This window comes from Nannospalax galili, unplaced genomic scaffold (genome assembly GCF_000622305.1).
Source record: "Nannospalax galili isolate Female #2095 unplaced genomic scaffold, S.galili_v1.0 scaffold646, whole genome shotgun sequence".
Lineage (NCBI taxonomy): Eukaryota > Metazoa > Chordata > Mammalia > Rodentia > Spalacidae > Nannospalax > Nannospalax galili.
The window spans coordinates 1,151,705-1,170,973 of NW_008355279.1; the positions used below are offsets into that span (position 1 = coordinate 1,151,705).

Below are 19,269 nucleotides of genomic sequence, written 5' to 3' on the forward strand. Positions count from 1 at the left end.
CTGATTTTTGTTATTTCTTCTTGTCTGCAGGGTTTGGGTTTTGTTTGCTGTTGCTTTTCAAGTGTGTTGAGTTGCTGTGTTAAGTCATTTATTTGTGTTCTTTCTGATTTTTTGATGTAGGCACTTAGAGCTATAAACTTCCCTCTAAGAACGGCTTTCAGCGTGTCCCAGAGGTTTTGTTGTGTTGTATTGTCCTTTTCATTTAATTCCAGGAATACTTTTATTTCTTTCTTAATTTCTCTTTTGACCCATTCATCATTCAGGAGTGTATTGTTTAATCTCCATGTGTTCATGTGGTGATATTGGCTTCTTCGAGTGTTGACTGTAAGGTTTATTGCATTGTGGTCTGATAGAACACATGGAATTATTTCAGTCTTTTTGTATTTGCTGAGCTTTGTTTTGTGCCCCAGTATATGGTCGATTTTGGAGAAAGTTCCATGGGGTGCTGAGTAGAAAGTATGTCCTTTGGTGTTTGGGTGGAATACTCGGTAGATATCTGTTAAGTCCATTTGATATATGATTTTGTTTAATTCAGATGTCTCTCTGTTAAGTCTCTGGCCTGTAGCTATTTTCTTGTAAACCTATTACGGTTTTATTAAATTTATTTTCAGCTCAGGCATAAGGAAGTTACTCACAGGGAACTCTGTTTCTGACTCCCAACTCCTGTCATTTGCTCAGCTTCCTTATCTCTGGTGCCCTATCCTACCACTTCCATCTGTGAACTGCCTGAACTCTTAAGCTCTACTTGGCTTCAGACAGCCATTTTCTGCCTAGACTAGTATGCTATATACTGTGTTTAGGAAATTGTCTCTATATTAAGCTGAGGGTCACCTCTTAAGTTTCCTTTCCCAAGATAGTCTTTCATTGCCTATTGTTCTTTGCCCAAAAACTTTTACTTTGACTCTGTGTCGAGGCAGGAAAGTTAGTCCAGGACTTGTTACTGCATCATAGTTGAAAGTGAAAGTTATTGCCCCTACTATTTAAGTTAAAGAGAAAATTATATTGAGTTGAGAAAATAGCTGTATAAGGGAGAAAGTCCAAGAGGCAGGCAGATTTGTGTGAGTTCAAGGCCAGCCTGGTCTTCATAGTGAGTTCCAGGACAGCTGGGGCTACAGGGAGACCCTGTCTCAAAAAGACCACAAAAAATAAAAATAAATAAATAAAGTCCATAGTTCAATGATAGAGTGCTTGCTTGGCTCTAGTTTTGAATCTCTATGAGTGCTTTTCCTGCATATTAGGGTATCGGAGCCTCTGGAAATGGAGTTATGGACAGTTCTTAGCTGCCATGTGGGTGCTGGGAACTGAACCTGGGTTCTCTTCAAGCACAGCCTTGAAGAGGGGGCTCTTAACTGCTGAGCCCCCTAAATGCAGCCCATAAAATGCATGTTTTACTACCCCTGGGATAAGAAATTCCATTTTTGCCAACTGAAGTAGAGAACTGGAACTAAGTTATCAGCATCAAAGAAAAAATTTAATTTCCCTTATCCTCAAAAGCTTATCATAAGTACTATTTAAAATTTACATATTGTTACTGTTTCATTTCCCTGAAATTTTCTTAACATTTAACTCCTTAATTAATATACTTTGTGTAAAGATTCATAGTGTGACTCTTCCCTTAAGTAACCTTATTTTCAGTGTGTTTGGTTTGGGGCAGAAAACAGCCTTTTTCTTGTATTTATGACATGGATTATTTTTTGACAGATGGAAAATGGTTGATCATTATGTTAGCCGTGTCCGTGGAAATCTGCAAATGTTAGAACAGCTGGACCTAATTGGAAAAACCAGTGAAATGGCCAGACTTTTTGGCATTCAGTTTCTACATGTACTGACAAGAGGTTCACAGGTAGAAATTTTTCTTGTACCCTTTAAAATTATATTAAAATGCTACCTGGGCGTGGTGGCGTACACAGCACTCACGAGGCAGGGGTAGGCGGATCTCTGAATTCCAGGACAGCTGGGGCTAGAGGGAGATCCTGTCTCAGAAAGACCAAAAAAAAAAAAAGTATATATATAAAATGCTCTTTAATTTTGAACTGTTTGAAATTATTTGATTTTTTATTTAAAGATTTGTTTATTTATGTAAATCTATTGTGTGCACACTTGTGAGTTTATGTGCACCATGTACATGCAGGTGGCAGCTGACTCAGAGGGCATCAGATTCCCTGGAATTAAAGTTGCAGGTGGTTGTGAGCCACCTAATATGGATGCTGGGAACTGAGCCTGGGTCCTCTGCAAGAGCAGTAAGTGCTCTCAACTCCTGAGCCATCTTTCCAGACAGGAAATGATTTATTTTTTAACTTTGTATCTATCACTATCTAATCAATACCAGAGTAATCAAACCTTGCATGATTAAAAACATCTCTTAGCAGCAGGGAAACCAAGAAAGAATGTGTAGCTCATGCTTTACATTTCTAAATTTGCTTATTCCAACTCCTAATAGATATTAGTCAATATTAATGACACCCAAAAATTGACTAAAAATACTGTATAATTATAATGTAAAAAAATTATGCAGTCTTGTCTGGGTGTGGTAGTGCATTCCTTGAATCCAAGCACCTTAGGAGGCAGAGAGGCAGGTACATAGGGATGAAGGGCAGCCTCACATGGTCTACATAGCAGGTTCCAAGCCAGCTCAAGCTATATAGTGAGTCTCAAAAAACAAAAACAAATCAACCATCTTAATCTGAAGGGGGAAAACATCCCCAAAATATTATCATATGGTCAAGTGACCAGTATATTTTTATTTAAATAACATTCTCTTCTCACCTCTCCCTTCCTGCTTTGCAGTACCGTGTGGAATCAATGATGTTGCGTATTGCTAAACCAATGAACTATATACCTGTGACACCTAGTATTCAGCAGAGATCCCAAATGAGAGCCCCACAGTGTGTTCCCCTCATTATGGAACCTGAATCTCGCTTCTATAGCAACTCTGTACTTGTTTTGGATTTCCAGTCACTATATCCTTCAATTGTGATTGCATATAACTACTGTTTTTCCACCTGCCTTGGCCATGTGGAGAATTTGGGAAAGTAAGATTTCTTTTTCGTATTTACAGTTATGTTATTGGTCTTTATATGTGTTAAAATTATACACTTTTTTTGTATGTCTTTGTACTTCACACCATTCTTAAGAGTAAAATGAATTGGGCTATAGCACAGCTAAACCATTTGTTACAGTTGACTTACTAATTGACATGGATCATGATATGATTCAGTTTCATGAATGAATTGTTCATGTGAAGAGGGTCATGAATAAAGATAGATCAGCCTTGTACCTTTCTGTTTTACTCTCCATAAATCAGTAACTTCCTTTAGAATGAAAATTATTTTTAATTGTAATAAAATTAATGTTTAATTTTTTGAAAATTATTTTTGAGCTTTCAGTGGAATTGTTTGAAAATAATGATTTAATAATGCCAACTGTCATCTCCTCCATACTTAGAAATAGGCTATTATTTTCAAAGCTAGAATTAACTCATCTATTAAGTAATGTAAGTTGAATGAGAAGTGTTACCTCTTCAGAGAGGGGAGATGTTAAAGTAGTAAAAAGCCCCATTTAAAAAAAAAAAGAAGAAAGAGTAGATGAAGTTGTCAGAAAAAAAGTGACTGGGAGATATGGGAAAAGTTGGAGGGGAGGAAAGGGAGTGGGCGTGGATTTGATCAAAACACCTTATATGCATGTATAAAATTCTCAATACAAATTTTTTTAAAGTTTAAAAAAACATTTTAAATTCTCAAACGGGATATTTTTCTTGAATTACAAGAAATACAGAATCTTTTTGATGATTTTGCAATCAGGTGTTGTGGTCTAGCCTGGTATACTCTCTTAACAGGGATCATTTATGGAAATTGTATCTATCAGTAATCCTCTTTGATTAAGAGAATTTGGAGTTAACTTATCTTTTTACTTGAATTTTTCTTAATATAACATGATTATATGTTAAGTTGAAATTTAGTTAATTTAGGAAATGTCTCTTTTATTAAACAGTGTATATTAGAGAGCTTTTGGTGATGAACCGAGTACTCATATTACTAAGTACATGAACTCACGTTTAGAGTTTGAAAATGAATTTCTGGTGAAATTAGAGAGATGCCTAAAAGCTGCTCTATTCTGTCGTTTAAGAAAGTATTTGCTTAATATTTTCTTTTTTAACAGGTATGAGGAGTTCAAATTTGGCTGTACCTCTCTAAGAGTACCTCCAGATTTGCTTTACCAAATTAGGCATGATATCACAGTGTCCCCCAATGGAATAGCTTTTGTCAAGGTAATACTCTCTTATAAATGAAAGTAATCAACTGTGGCTTAACTTTGGAGAGCAAATTGTTGTCACGTTATAGAAAACAAAAAGTCTACATTTACTTGAATATTTTACCTCATAAAGTCAAAAACAGCAATCTTCTAAGAAATTATTTCAAAGAAAAACAGCCATCTTGTTTTGGTTGAATTTAGATTTAAACCAAAGATTTAGATTTAATTGTTACTTTTTTTTTTTTTTCATCTTTTTGAGACAGGGTCTCCCTTTAGCCCCAGCCAGCACGGAACTCACCAGGTAGAGCAGGCTCCCCTCAAACTCACAGAGACCCCACCTGCCTGTGCCTCCCAAGGGCTGGGATTAAAGGCCTGTGCCACCACACCCAGCTTAATTGTTACATTTAATTGTTGCATTGAAATAAATGGGTTTATAGCAGCTGCTTTCTGCTAAAATCTGGCAAGTATAATTAGCAATTTGATGGCTAAAAGATACTATACAAAAATTTAAATTGCTTTAATGTGTACATGCTACAGATTGTTTTTCTCCATGATTTAAAATTAAACTGAGCCTATCTTAGACATAATAATACTCTAGTATATTTAATGATTATATTTTTAAGAAGACACCCAAATGAACAATAGGGTCTTTTTCTTCCTCTTTGATTTCTCCTCAAAAAGAGACTGGGGAAAGCTTCTTAAATGAATTAAGAAAATAGAAATTTAGGAGATTATATTGCCTCTTCTATGCCAACTTCATTCTTTTTCTATTTCCTTGGCAGTGAGTGGATGTGTATTAGAATTATAAAGACAAGGGTGTTTGGTGATAGAGCAGATACCACCAGCCCTCAAATTCATTCTGGTGTACTTATTGAAAGTATCATTCTCTATCAGTAAGAGATAATGTAAAACTATAATTAGCAATTTAGATGTAAAGAAAATTTGTATCAAAAAGTTCATGGAATATTCTTTTCTTAGAAAATTTTAAAGTAGAGCTGGGTGTGGTGGTTCATGCCTTTAGTCCCAGCACTAGGGAGGCAGAGGGAGGCAGATCTCTGTGAGTTCAAGGTCAGCCTGGTCTGTAATAGGGAGTTCTAGGCCAGCAGGGACTACAGGGAGGCCCTGTCTCAAAAAAGACCAAAAATTTTTTCTTTGAATAGAATATTTCCAGTGTTTGATACAGACAAAATTTAGTTGTAAACATAAAAATTAATTTTTTTATTAAATGTCTCCCCATGTTTAAAAAAAATTTGTTTTCCAGTCATTTTTTCCACACAAAAAAGTAAAAGATGAGCCTAGCAGTGAAAGGCCTCTACAATAAAAATTATAAAACACTAAAGAAAGAAATCCAAGAAACTAGATGGAAAAATTTTATCATGTCCGTGATAGAAATAATATTGATAAACTTGAATGTTTCCACGAGCAAACTACAGATTTAATGTAGTCTTTATGAAAATGCCAGAGGCCTTTACAAAACTGGAAAAACTTAACCCTAAAATTATTTGGAAGTACAAATGATACCAAATAGCGAAAGCCAATTCTAATTAAAAAGAATATTGATGGAGGGGAGGCATCATAATACCAAATTTAATATCAAAATATACTTCAAATCCAGGTAATTAAAACTGTGTAGTATTAGCATACAAACAAACACATAGACCTATGGAGCAGAATAATGAACTCAGAAATAAACCCATGTATCTAAGCCATCTGAATCTTGACAAAGTGCCAGAAACATACATTGGAAAAAAGTCGCTTCAATAAGTGGTGCTAGGAACACTGGCTATCTACATGTAGAAACCACTTCAAAATGAATTAAAGGCCTTAAACTTTGAAAGTACTTTTTAAAAAAAAGCACTTCAGGAAATTGACATAGGCAATTTCCTTTGACTCAGATAGCTCAGGAAATACAAGCTAGAATTAACAAATAGGATTACATCAAATTTCAAAGCTTCTGATAAAGCTGGGTGTGGTGGCACATACCTTTAATTGAGTTTGGGAGGTAGAGGCGGGCAGATCTCAGTGAGATCAAGACCAACCTGGTCTGCATAGCTAACTGTGGCTACAGGGAGACCCTGTCTCAAAAAAGACCAAAGGGGGAGGAAAAAAAGAAACAAAGAAATAAAAGCTTCTGATAGCAAAGGAAACAATCAAGAGTAAAAAGAGTGGAAGAAACCTTGCCAGCTATTCATCCAACAGGATTAATAGCCAAAATATAAAAAGAACTCAAAAGAATTAACATCAGATGAACAAATACTAATCAGTAAATGAATAAGTGATCTCAAAAGAAAATAAGAAAACATGCTCAGTATGGTTAGCCATCAGAGAAATATAAGTCAAAACTACATTGCGATCGCTAGTCAAAATAGTTGGCATCAAGAAAACAACACATGCTGGCGAAGATGAGAGAACTGAAGAAACCATTACTATATACTGCTGGTAGAATATAAATTAATATAGCCACTGTGACAAATTGTATGGAAACTCCTTTATAAACTAAAAATATAAACACCATGTGATCCACTGCCACTCCTCAGTATATACCCAAAGGAAACAAAGTCAGCAGACAGTAAAGATACCTGCATTACCTGTATTGCCTCACTATTCACAATAGCCAAACTATAGAATCGGTGTAGTTGCCCATTCTGTTCATCAACAGATGAGTGGATAAAGAAAATGTGTTTATACACAGTGGATTGATATTCAGCCATATATGAAGAGCAAAGTCATGTCATTTACTGGAAAATGAATAGAACCTGAGACTTAACACGTTGAGCAAAATAACCCAAACAGAAAGACTAATATCACATTTTTTTTTCTCATATGTGGAAACTAGGGATTTGGAAGAGAGAACCTGAAGGTAGAAAGAGGGTCTATTAGGGAAGGCAGAGGAGAACAGAGAGAGGGGAATGAAAAGAGAGTATGAGAGAATGCAATAGGTAGGGTGTATACAACAGAACACAAGGGCTGGGTGTACTGGTGCCTGCCTTTCATCCAGGAACCTGGGAAGTTGACACAGCTCTGTAAATTCAAGACTAACTAACCTATATAGCAGTTCAGGCCAACCATAGTTATATGGTAAGACCTTGCCTCAAAAGCAAAAACACTACACACACACACATGTATATATGGTCACAGTGAAACATTAATTTGTGCAATTAATATGTGCTAATAATTACTATTTTAAAAAAAGAAATGATAGAACAAAGGGGGAAAGCTACTGCTGCTTCAAAGGATATGCCAAATGAATTAGAAGTTAGACTATGTTATTGCCATATGCCTAGACTATTTCTTTTCTTAATCTCCCTTTAATAGCATTTTTAAAACCTTATCTACATTTGGCCTAGTATGTAAAGCTGAATGAAAATAAGATTTTTTTAATATTCAAGGGTGTGATTATCCTATACCTGAAGTTTTGGTTGTTCAATTCAACATGCATTATTTTGCACGGTCTGTGAATAATCAGAGTTAATACTGTTTTGTGGTTTTTATTCCTACCAGAGTTCTCATAAATTCTCCCTAGTCTTGATTAATACAAATGATTTTTTTTTCTGGCAACAACAAATTTTATCACCTCACTATTCATCCCCTCTTCCAGATTTCTAATAAATATAGGCCGGAGGGGATGGCTTAGTGGTCTAAGCATCAGATTTGAAATACCTAGAGTCCCTGGAACTACAGGTTTGAATGTCAGCAGAGTCAACCCAGCTCATCATTCTTCCAAGGTAGATAAATGGAGTTCCATGCAGAGTACTGTGTGGGGTCATTAGGGTGAGATCTTTAAAACTAAGGTTGGTTATGAGTGATACAAGGTCCATGTGTCTTTCTCAAGGATGGGGGTCTCAATCAGAGTTTGAACAGCATTTCCCTTTGAATTTGTTATATGGTTACTTATGCACTAGTTGACATTCTCCTTCCAGGAGCTCTTGGAGCTCACACAGAAGTGTTGCATATTAGATTTCTAAACAGGAACCTTTTAAAAGAAAAATCCTCTTCAAAAGAAATAAAATAATGATTTTGCATTGACAGCTGCTAGTCTTATGGCCATTCTATTACTAGCATGTTTCAATTCATAAGAGTTGGGCATTTATTATACTTTGTGATTCCTTCTTAGTTATCTCAGTCTGTATGTGTATGTGTATATATATATATATGAGAGATTTTATATATTAATTTTTTCTTTTCTGATAGCCTTCAGTAAGAAAAGGTGTTCTGCCAAGAATGCTTGAAGAAATTTTGAAGACTAGATTAATGGTAAAGCAGTCAATGAAGGCTTACAAGCAAGACAGAGCCCTGTCACGAATGCTCAGTGCACGTCAGCTAGGACTAAAGCTGATAGCAAATGTTACATTTGGCTATACAGCTGCTAATTTCTCTGGAAGAATGCCCTGCATTGAGGTAACACATATCTGTAATGTTGTTTTCAAAAGAGAGTAAAACAGCATTAAAGTAATGTCCATCAAAGTATTTTGTTTTGAAAGCATTTCATTCCCATGATGTATTAGTTTTAATTAAACTGAGTCTATAAGCATGCATATTCTTGAGTATTTGTGAGATTTTTTTTCTGTGAAAATTCTGTGCCTTTATTTCAATAATAATTTTTAAATTATACACACATATATGCATAGTCTGGATCCATTTATTAACTTGAGGTTTCAATGGCAGTTTTATAGTAATGTTTACAATAACTTTGATACTAAATTGTTCCCCTCAATATATTGATAGAAGCCTCTTTATAGTTATGTTGGCTTGTCCAAATGTTAGAATAAAGAAAAATAATTCCACAGGCTTGGGAGTTGGCTCAGTCAGTAAACTGCTTACTGTGCAAACATGAGGACCTAGGTGGAGATATCTGATACCCACATAAAAGGAGACTCAGACCTTTAGCCTGAGGGCTGGTTTGGTAGGGACAAAAGGATCCCTGGAGCTTACTAGCCAGCTAGTTTAAATAAGTTGATGAGCTCTAGGTTCAGTAAAAGACCCTGTCTCAGAAAATAAGGTAGAGAGGATTAAGGAAGACACCCAATGTCAACTTCTGGCGCACACACACACGAACATGTACACACATATGTGCCATACACAAAAAGAAAAGAAAAATGGTAACATACTCGTTTAGTGTACCAGTAAAATAAGGCAAAACCTTTCTTTTCATCACTGTGGTTGGAAAAGTTTTCAAAGAATGAGACTAATTTAAGATGTTTATTTGATATGAATGTAATATAATGCAACAGAGCATAAATTTACTAGTGATTGAGAAAAGACAGATTTGTTGTAGAAAAGATTTTTTTGCTGCCAAATGAGAATTGGAGGTGATGTACCAGATTTATAGTACTTCACTAAGTGAAAACTAGGGGGAAGAGTAAAGTCCTCACAACTCACAATAGGCAAAATGAACTTCAAAAACCTATTCAAGGGCTGATAACATGGCTCAACAGGTAAATTGCTTGCCATGCAGGCCTGATAGTTCAATCCCCAGAACCCATATAAAAGTGAAAGAGAACCCACTCCACAAACGCTGTCCACTGACCTCTATGTGTGCACTGTAGCAGACATGCAAAAAGTACAATTCTTTTTAAAGTACCAGTGGCTCATTGAGTAAAGGTACTTGCTGCCAAGTTTAACAACCTGAATTCAATCCCTGGGACCCACATGATGGAAGGAGAGAATGAATTCCCACAAGTTTTCCTCTGACCTCCACTTGCACACATCAAGACATAAGCACACACACTAAATAAATGTAAAACAAAATTTTAAAAAATCTATTCAAGGCATACAAAGGCATATTCATATTGATAACAAGAAAATACTATATATAAAGAAAAAAATGAACTTTTTAATAATATTTGTTCATACTAGATGAATTGTTTGGTTTTGTAATTTTCCTAGAGACCTATAAACAATAAATTTATGTCATTTTATGTTCCTTTAGTCATAGGTGATATAAAAATACTATCAGTCCCATGGGTTCTTATTATATATTTTACTTTTGCTTCAGAAAAATGAAAATGCTACTACTGTAGAGCCAGAATATCAAATCTATTTTTAGGCTGTTTCCTTACTTTATTCCCTATTTCTCGGTTTTAAAATTGTTAATATATTTTGATAACAAAATAATCTATTTTATGCTGCTATTAAGAGAATATCTGACACTAAGAAATCCAAGGTCAAAATCACATTTAGTAAAAGCCTTCTTGCTACGTCATCCATTCTGAAAAGTCAGTACGGCAAGAAAGGGAAGAGGGTACTACTTACCTATATCAAGAACCTATACCTGTAACAACTAATCTACTTAGATTTTAATTACATTAATCCACTCAAGTTGGCAGAGTCCACATTTCTAATCACCTCTAGGACTCACCCCTTAGCAATATTACACTGGGGATTATATTTCTAATTCATGAACTTTGGGGGATAAATTCTACTATAAGTAATATTTATGAAACATATTTTAGCCTTGCAATAACCAGAATTGAGGCATCTGGAACTAGCAGTAGAAGTAAGAGTAGAGTTATGCCAGGAAGTACAGTGCTGCTTAGTATAGTAAAGTCTGACCACCAAGCACTTGTCTGCCTCCTTTATCCTAATGCTCTTCGATATTCTGAGGTTAATGGCTGCAGATAGGTGTTTGACTCATCATAATACAACTTTACAATGCAATGTTGTGTTAACTTATGTGTGGAATCGTTTGTGGAAAAAGCAGCTAACATCTCAAAAACTAATAAACAAGTGAAAAGTTAGCAGCAACAGTGGAGTAAAAGGGTAAGCTATCAGGCATGTTAAAAAGGGGGCAAATTAGTTATTGACTCTGGACATACACTGTGCTTTAGTGAACACACAGAAAGAGTGGATGCCAAGTGTCCTTCCTTCAGGGGCATCTCCAAGAGGTCAGAATTTCCCAGATCTTAAGTAGGAGAACTGCTAATTTAAATAGGTCAGAGCAAGCCAGGCATGGTGGTACACGCCTTTAATCCCAGCACTCGGGAGGCAGAGGCAGGCAGATCTCTGTGAGTTCAAGGCCAGCCTGGTCTACATAGTGAGCTCCAGGACAGTTGGGGCTACAGGGAGACCCTGTCTCAAAAAGACAAAAAAAAATTTTTTTTAAATAGGTCAGAACAAGCAGCGTTAAACAGACAGTTACAGTCAGAAAGTTTATGCATTTATCTGCAAATATTTATAGAGTATATATGACTTTGACACTAGGGTGGCTTACCCATATAGTCATTTGCCCTCATATATTAGAAAGTTTACTTGTTTGAAAGTGACAGTAAGGAGCTAGGCATGGTAGTGCAATACCTAAAATCTGGGTACTCAGAAGGTTGAGACAGGATCACAAGTTCAAAACCAACCTAGGTTGTATAGTGATTGCAGGCCAGCATGGGCTGTATAGTGAGCTCTATCTCAAAAAAGGAGGGGGATGAGAAAATGGTTCAGCCAGTAAAGCGCTTACTGTAGAGGCGTGAAGACCCAAGATCCCCAGCACCCATGTAAAGGTGGGCACAGCCATGCCTGTAACCCCATTGCTGGGGGACAGTGGAGACAGGTGGATCCCTCATTCTAGGTTCAGACTCTGCCTCAAAAAAGAAGATAGAAGATGAGGAGTGACAAAGGAAGATACATGACATCAACCTCTAGCCTCGTGGGGACACATACACACAGACACATGCACCCCAACTTCACATAAATAATTTTTTTTAATTAGAATTAGGTGGGAGACAGGGAGGAGGAAAGAAGGTAGCAATAAGGGGACATATTGAACTTTTTTCTTTAACTTCTGAGTTCCAATTAGGCAATATGATTTTTAGTGTTCTTAATATATTAAGTTATAGATCATATTTTCAAGGTTTTCTGTTGTACTCAAAGTCTCAATAGAATTTATGATCCTAATTTAGACTCTAATTAAATTTCTGCTCCCAGTTTTATTATTTATCCCATTGTTGTTACGCTAATGTTTACTTTGTAGTACAACTTAAGATAGCTTTCCCCTTTTTTTTTTGGCTTTTTGTGACAGGGTCTCCCTGTAGCCCCAGCTGGCCTAGAGCTCACTATGTAGACCAGGCTGGCCTTGAACTCACAGGGATGGGCCTGCCTCTACCTCCCCAGTGCTGGGATTAAAGGTGTGTACCACCACGCCCCCACAAGATAGCTTTCTTAAATACTGTTCAATGCTACATTTAGTTTGGAAAATTCTAATTTTGTTGTAGAAAGGGAAACATCATTACTGTTGTTTGCTTAACACACAAAAGACAAAATTCATAGTTTTTGTTTTAAAATTGTACAGGGAGAGCTCTATTTAAGTTGAATGGTAATTTTCTCCATCTTTAACCTCAATGAGTTTAATAAGTGTAACAACAATGCTATATAGTCTCCTTAATTTACTTAATTCTACAGTGTAATGAGAATGTGTGTCATAATACTTAAGGCCCAGTATCCCTCTTTCATCAGCTTTGCCATGATCTTTGTTTGTCATTGGTTGCCAACAAAAGAACCCTTGTGGGCATTTTTATCTACCCACTTTATTTAAATTGAACATGTTATTTATTTTCCATCATTTAATTATATACATTTTTCCTTTTACTTAGTGTTTCCAAAACTTGTGTATAACCAACCACAGAGATTAAGTCAGTATTTAAATACATTATCATAAACATAGAATATTTTTTAAAGAGATAGCCAATCATATGCTTGGACCCAACACAAAGTAATTTGTGGCCAAATTGGTTAGAAGAGTATAAAAGAAGAGCTTTGAATAAACAAGGCTTATTCATCCAAAAGCCAATTCTTTATAAGAACCTTGTAAAAGTATGCAGTCAGAATCTGGAGAGATAACTTAGTGGTTCAGAGTTCTTACTGCTTTTGTAAAAGACCCAGGTTCTGCTCCAGAACCCAAATAACAGCTCCCATCCACCTGTAACTTCAGTGTCAGGGGATCCTGACACCCTCTTCTGGCCTCTCCAGGTACCAGGCATGCATGCAGCACACATATATACGTGCAGTCAGAACACTCATGCACATAAAAATAAATCTTTTCTAAGTGTGCAATCCATTATACTTCCTGATAACACTCAAAGGCAAGTCTATACTCATTGATTATTTTAAATCATTTTCTTGACTGTGTGATGACACTGATTGCTATTTTTTTACATTTTTTCCTTAACTAAGATTTTAGCATTATGTTAAAATTTATTGACTTTTATTGAACCATGTTAAGAAACTATTTCCAATGTGTTTGCATCAACAGGTTGGTGATAGTATCGTTCACAAAGCCAGAGAAACCTTGGAACGAGCAATAAAATTAGTGAATGATACCAAGAAATGGGGTGCTAGGGTTGTTTATGGAGATACTGACAGGTAACGAGATTTAGGGGTTTATAATTGGGGTTTTCTTGGTTTGGGTTGGGTTTTGTTTTACTTTTTGACATCTCTCTCTCAGGGCAGGGGTCTTTGAGACAGGGTCTCCTGTATCCCCAGCCCACCTGGAACTCACTATGTAAACCAGGCTGGCCTCGAACTTACAGAGATCCGCTTGCCTCTGCCTCCAAGTCCTGGGATTAAAGGTGTGCGCCACCGTGTCCAGCTTTTTGTTTGAATTCTTAAAGAGCTTAAATGGTAAATAACAGTTCATCAGAATCATCATTCTGTATGTCAACAACTTATACTTACAGACTCTGAATTAAAAGCAACAACTTAAATGTTTAATTTCCCTAAAAGTTCTGCAAAAAAGACACCCCCCCCAAAAAAAAATCTAATACAGGATCTCAGAATTAGAAAATGATTTTGATATTATTTAGCAGTTTATAAACTGTTGGAAAGTTCAGACCCTTAGGAAGCCTTAAAATACATCTTAAAATTATTATTATTTTTTTTTTGAGGCAGGGTCTCCCTATCGCCCCAGCTGGCCTTGAACTGGCTATGTAGACCAGGCTGGCTTCAAACTCACAGAGATCTGCCCACCTCTGCCTCCCAAGTGCTGGGATTAAAGGCATTAGCCACCATACCCAGCATGTCTTATAATTCTTAAAAACAAATCCTCCTTAGGTAAAAAATTTGTCTCGGAGCACATAACTAGTCAGTAATTAAGACATAAATTTGCACTTCATGTTTTGAGTCCTAGCAAGTGCCTTCTCTGTATGGCATATTTTATAGGTATATTGAGAGCCCAGTCAGTCAAATTTATTTATAGTGTCATTTTGATCATCATTCATTACTTGGTTTATTTAAATGTTTTTGAAATCTGTGTAAAGGCAATTAATTTTCGACAGGAACAATACCACCCCAGCAGAGTACAGATAAGTTCTTAGATGTACAAAAAATTCTCCAAATATATTATTCCTTAATAACTACTGTCATGAAAATTAATTGTAATTTTTTCCTCAGGAGGATAATAATGATGATAAAAGGTTAGAAGATGGACTGCCCTAAGGATAATAAATAATGTTTGGTGGAATGAAAAATAAAAGGAAAGTGAAAAGGAGATCTGAAATCTCTAACTCTAGTCCTAGCTGATTACATGGCCTCTAATTCACTTAGCTTTTCTGAGACTCAAATACTTCATCAGCAGAATAAAGGAACTTGATAAGGGATGGTGAGTGACCATTGCCTCCTTCAATTTCAGGGCTCATGATTCACAAAGAATTTGGGTCCCATCTGAGAAGGATCACTTACCAGAGTATCAAAAGAACTTAGGAGGCTACTTACCTCTAAAGAAATTTTTATTGCAATCCATTTAGAAAGTGTGTAAATAAACACACTATATACTATAGTGATTCAACTAGTTATGTTTCACAATCATTGGTCCCACCCAGTGGGTTATATCCTGCTTCAGTCAATGACTGGAGCTATTTGTAATAGTGAGTCTCAGGCAGGATAGGGAAGGATTCTCAGTGAGACATTGATATAATACCAGCGTATCAAACTACAATCAGAATCTCTTGGGAAATTCATCAGACTATAATTAAGAAAAGCCTTTTAGATAATACTCATATCCCTACTCAGTGTTCCTCAATAAGGAAATCATTACTCAAAATGTGTACTTGAGCCTCTTAACCCAAAGATGAATGTTATTTAAATGTACCAGTTATGTAGTGAGCTCCGGGCTGGGGGGACTATACGGCAAGACCATCTTAAAAACAATACTAGTGGTAAACACATTCTTTCCATTTTTAGACTACTCCCATATTGTAATCAAAACTTCTCTTTAATCCTGGCCAGCTCTCTTGAAACTTAGCTCCAAATCAAATTAGCCAAAAGTGTATCCACTAACAAGCCCACTAACATTGTTGGGTAAAAATCTCATATATGTACCCTGTCATAACTTTCAAGGTATAGAGTGTGTGTGTGTATACACATCTATAGGTTTTTTTTACTTCTGACCCACAGATTAGTATGACTTACTTTCTGTTACTGTAAATTAGTTTTACTTTTTCAAGAATTTTATATAAACAGAACTGTACAGTATGTGCTTTCTTATGTATGACCCAGAAGAGTAAGTGCTCTAGGAGACAGATGGAAAAAATTAGAAAACATAGAGGTGAGTGCTATTCTAGAAGTGTATGCATAATGCTGTGATCGCTCGGCCCATTTGGTAAAATGAAAAATATGACATGCTTGGGTAGCATGTGTGTATGTACATACACGTGGAGTTTTCACTTTCATTGAAATATAATTTTAACAAAAAAGTGTACAGCATGTTGTTTTCTATAACAATATATGGACCCGCATAACCAACCACCATTCTAATTTCTATTTGCCATAAAGTGTTCTTCTGTTTCCCCCTCTACAATCAGTTTCTCATTTCTCCCACCAGTACCCCATGCAACTACTTCTGATTTCTATTACAAAGCTTAGTTTTACTTGTTCTTAAACCTTACAGAAATACATGTTTGTGCACCTTGTTTTTAAAATGCTTGCATTCATCATTGGTTCTGAAAATTTATAAAGTTTTATCTTTGATGATAAAAACAGTTTTGCAGTCACTTATGAAATTAAACATACCCTTAGCATAAAAATGAGCAATTCTTCTTTATGTTTACCCAGGAGATGTTAAAAGCATATGTCCAAGCCCAGCGTGGTGGTGCACACCTTTAGTCCCAACACTTGGGAGGCAGAGGCAGGCGGATCTCTGTGAGTTTAAGGCCAGTCTGGTCTACATAGTGAGTTCCAGGCCAGTTGGTGCTACAGGGAGACCCTTTCTCAAAGAGACAAAAAAAAAAAAATATGTCCATGAAAAAAACATGTATATAAATCTTCTTTGGAAATTTATTCAGTGATAAATTGGTAATTTGTGGTATATTCTTACAATAAAATAGTCAATAATAAAAAGGAACTATTTATTCCAACACCATAAATGAATCTCAAGATATGATGCGTGAAAGAAGCCAGACATAATAGAGTATATGTGGTATAGTTCCATTTTTACAAAATCTTTGGGGAAAAAAAAGCTAATATGTAGTTAACAGAAAGCCAATTGTGTATTGATTCTGGGGCCAGGAATAGAGTTTTAAAATACTGTATTTTTTGATTGACTTACTGTGTGTCATATGTAGCCTTAAGTGTCCAGGGATGATCCTAGGACTTTCTTGGCAGTTTCAGTGTCTGAGTTTGTAGCTAAGCTACAAATACTAGATGCCTTTAAAAGCTGTAACAAAGCACCCAAAGAAAAGTGTAATAAAACAGGAAAGCTATGATAGGCGGCAACTTAATAAGGAGCATGTAAGGAGGAAATAGGTGATCATTGGCTTAAGCCACTTTATCACCCAGGAAGTTACTCTTGATAATTTCTGTACTTAAAATGACTTCCTCATCATCTTACTATACTTTTAATCCCTTAGTATGTTTGTGCTGCTAAAAGGAGCCACTAAGGAGCAGTCTTTTAAGATTGGTCAAGAAATTGCTGAAGCTGTTACTGCTACTAATCCTAAACCAGTGAAACTGAAATTTGAAAAGGTAAGTGAAATATAATACTAATTTTCACATAGAAAATTTACATGCCTCCTAGAGATTTCTGACTTAATTGTTAGCAGTATCTTGTTTTATAAATATTGTTGAATGTTAAATTTTTTTTTAATTTTTAAAAATTATTTATTTAATAACAACATACTTAGTGATAGCATCTATCTAGTTTGTAAATCAAAAGTTGTTTGTTTTCAAGGAAAGCACAGTAACGTTTTCTTCTTTCTCATTTGAGAAAACTGGCCTTTGGGCTAATTGGGAAAATGCCTTAGTATGACTCAAGACTCTCCTCCCACCTCTGTCCTCAGAGACCTGACCAGGGAATTCAGGATTCACCACACCGTCTGTGAGATTACTCACCAGTATCCCTCATCTGCCTCCTTTGATGGAGTCACTCCTATGGTTTCAATATGAGAATCTACTGATAGACTCACATTGTTGGCACTTTTGTTATTGTTCACACTCAGCATGCTGATAAGTGAGATGATAGTAGGTGAGGAGTTCACAGTGAGCCCAAGTGTATAGGTTACAATACAACGTGTTTATGTTTAAGATGACTGTGAATAGAACATTCTAACAGTAAAAACTATTCTTATTCCACTCTCATTTGTGAGTGTAGAGCTCTCTCACTGGACCTTGTTACCAGTTGCTATAGTTGCTTGAGCCTTTGTGTCTGAGGAAGGTGTTAAAACCACCTCACAAGTAACACTGCTGAGACCCAAGAAGAGCGAGCTCCTTCACACAAGAAAGGCGAGTTATCAGTCTTGGTTGTGCTAATAAGGTTACAATTTTGCTAAGAAAACAAATCTAAACATTGAAGCACTGACCGTGCAAGGAGACTGGATGTAAGTGCCTGTAAAACTCTCCCAGGCTGGAGACTCAAAGGGTTTAGGCTTAGCTCACGCTGACAATGGAAAGAGCAGTTTCAATTTCTCTCAAGACTGAAGTCCTGGAATCCTAGATTATAAGAACAGTTAATAAGTACAATCAACATGCTTCTGCCTGGGAACTGCCTGGGAACTTCCAGGTGAGATTAAAGCAAGCATCTGAAAGACAGCTTCCGGGTGTCAGAGAAAACAAGCTGAGGAACTATTCAAAGTGCAACATCACTACCTCCACGTGGAAGGGGCTGCACAATGTTAAATCATACTGAACCAATAATGGTAGAGGATTTGTTCCTCAGGGGTCCCATGGGGTTGGGAGGAGCCCCTGGCTCCTTTCTTTTACCACCTCCATCCATGTGAGGATAAGTCAAAGGTCCTGCTCGACCATTGTTGGCCTCTCTTGGAAGCATGGAGGAAACGATTCCTCCGTGTCGACCCTCCTCTCTACAGACTGGACACTGGCTCAAGTCCATCTGGTGGGGTCTCCTCGGCCTCCCTGATCAAGAGGCCAGACGACCCACCACCATTACAGGACACTCTGCGCGATGCTCATAGTCCCTGGGAACCAATCGACCCAGGAGGGCAAGGAGCAAAAAGTGTCCCCCGAATCCCTCTGACCCAACCAGTACAGATCTCAAGGCATGTCTGCCAAACATCCAAGAAGGTCAGTTCCACCACTCTGGCACCCTTAATCACTGTGTGTCCTGCAGACAAATCCTGGGCAATGACCAGTCGGTCCCAAATAAACCTTATCTAGAGATATTTTTCTTGATCTATTATGTATAATTTGTCAGTAGATTGTAGGAATAATATGGTTCCCTCTGGTTTTCATGACTAGCTAGGCATTGTTTCTCTCTTGTATCGTCTCACCCCTCTATCATGGTTTTCCCACTTAAGGTGCCTGCACTTCCCCCCCTTCTTCCTTACTAATACCCTTGCTCCCATAATCCTACCTCTGTTGAACTGCTTCTTTCTCCTTATCCCCTAGGGTTCTCATATACCCTTCCCTCCCCCCTCCCCTAATCTAACCCAATTTTTATCCAAATCTCCCTTCTTAAGGTCTGTTGCCTACTATTCTTCTCCTTCAGGTTATTTCTTTTCCTTTACCTCACTGTTTCCTTACCCTTGTCCTGGTTCCTGCAGTTATGTCTGTTTGCATACTTATTTATCAGAGTCTGATCCTAGG

General features: G+C 36.7%; 1 protein-coding gene across 2 annotated transcripts in view; it reads left to right on the forward strand.

Moving 5' to 3' along the window:
* The window catches only part of Rev3l (REV3 like, DNA directed polymerase zeta catalytic subunit), a 171,754-nt gene that overhangs the window by 130,183 nt on the left and 22,302 nt on the right, over positions 1-19,269 (forward strand). For both annotated transcript variants that reach the window (XM_029555725.1, XM_008852401.2), the window contains 6 exons: positions 1,702-1,843; positions 2,788-3,032; positions 4,159-4,267; positions 8,443-8,649; positions 13,490-13,599; positions 17,079-17,193. In XM_029555725.1, coding sequence (XP_029411585.1) covers positions 1,702-1,843; positions 2,788-3,032; positions 4,159-4,267; positions 8,443-8,649; positions 13,490-13,599; positions 17,079-17,193 — 928 coding nt within the window. The remainder of the gene's footprint in view (positions 1-1,701; positions 1,844-2,787; positions 3,033-4,158; positions 4,268-8,442; positions 8,650-13,489; positions 13,600-17,078; positions 17,194-19,269) is intronic.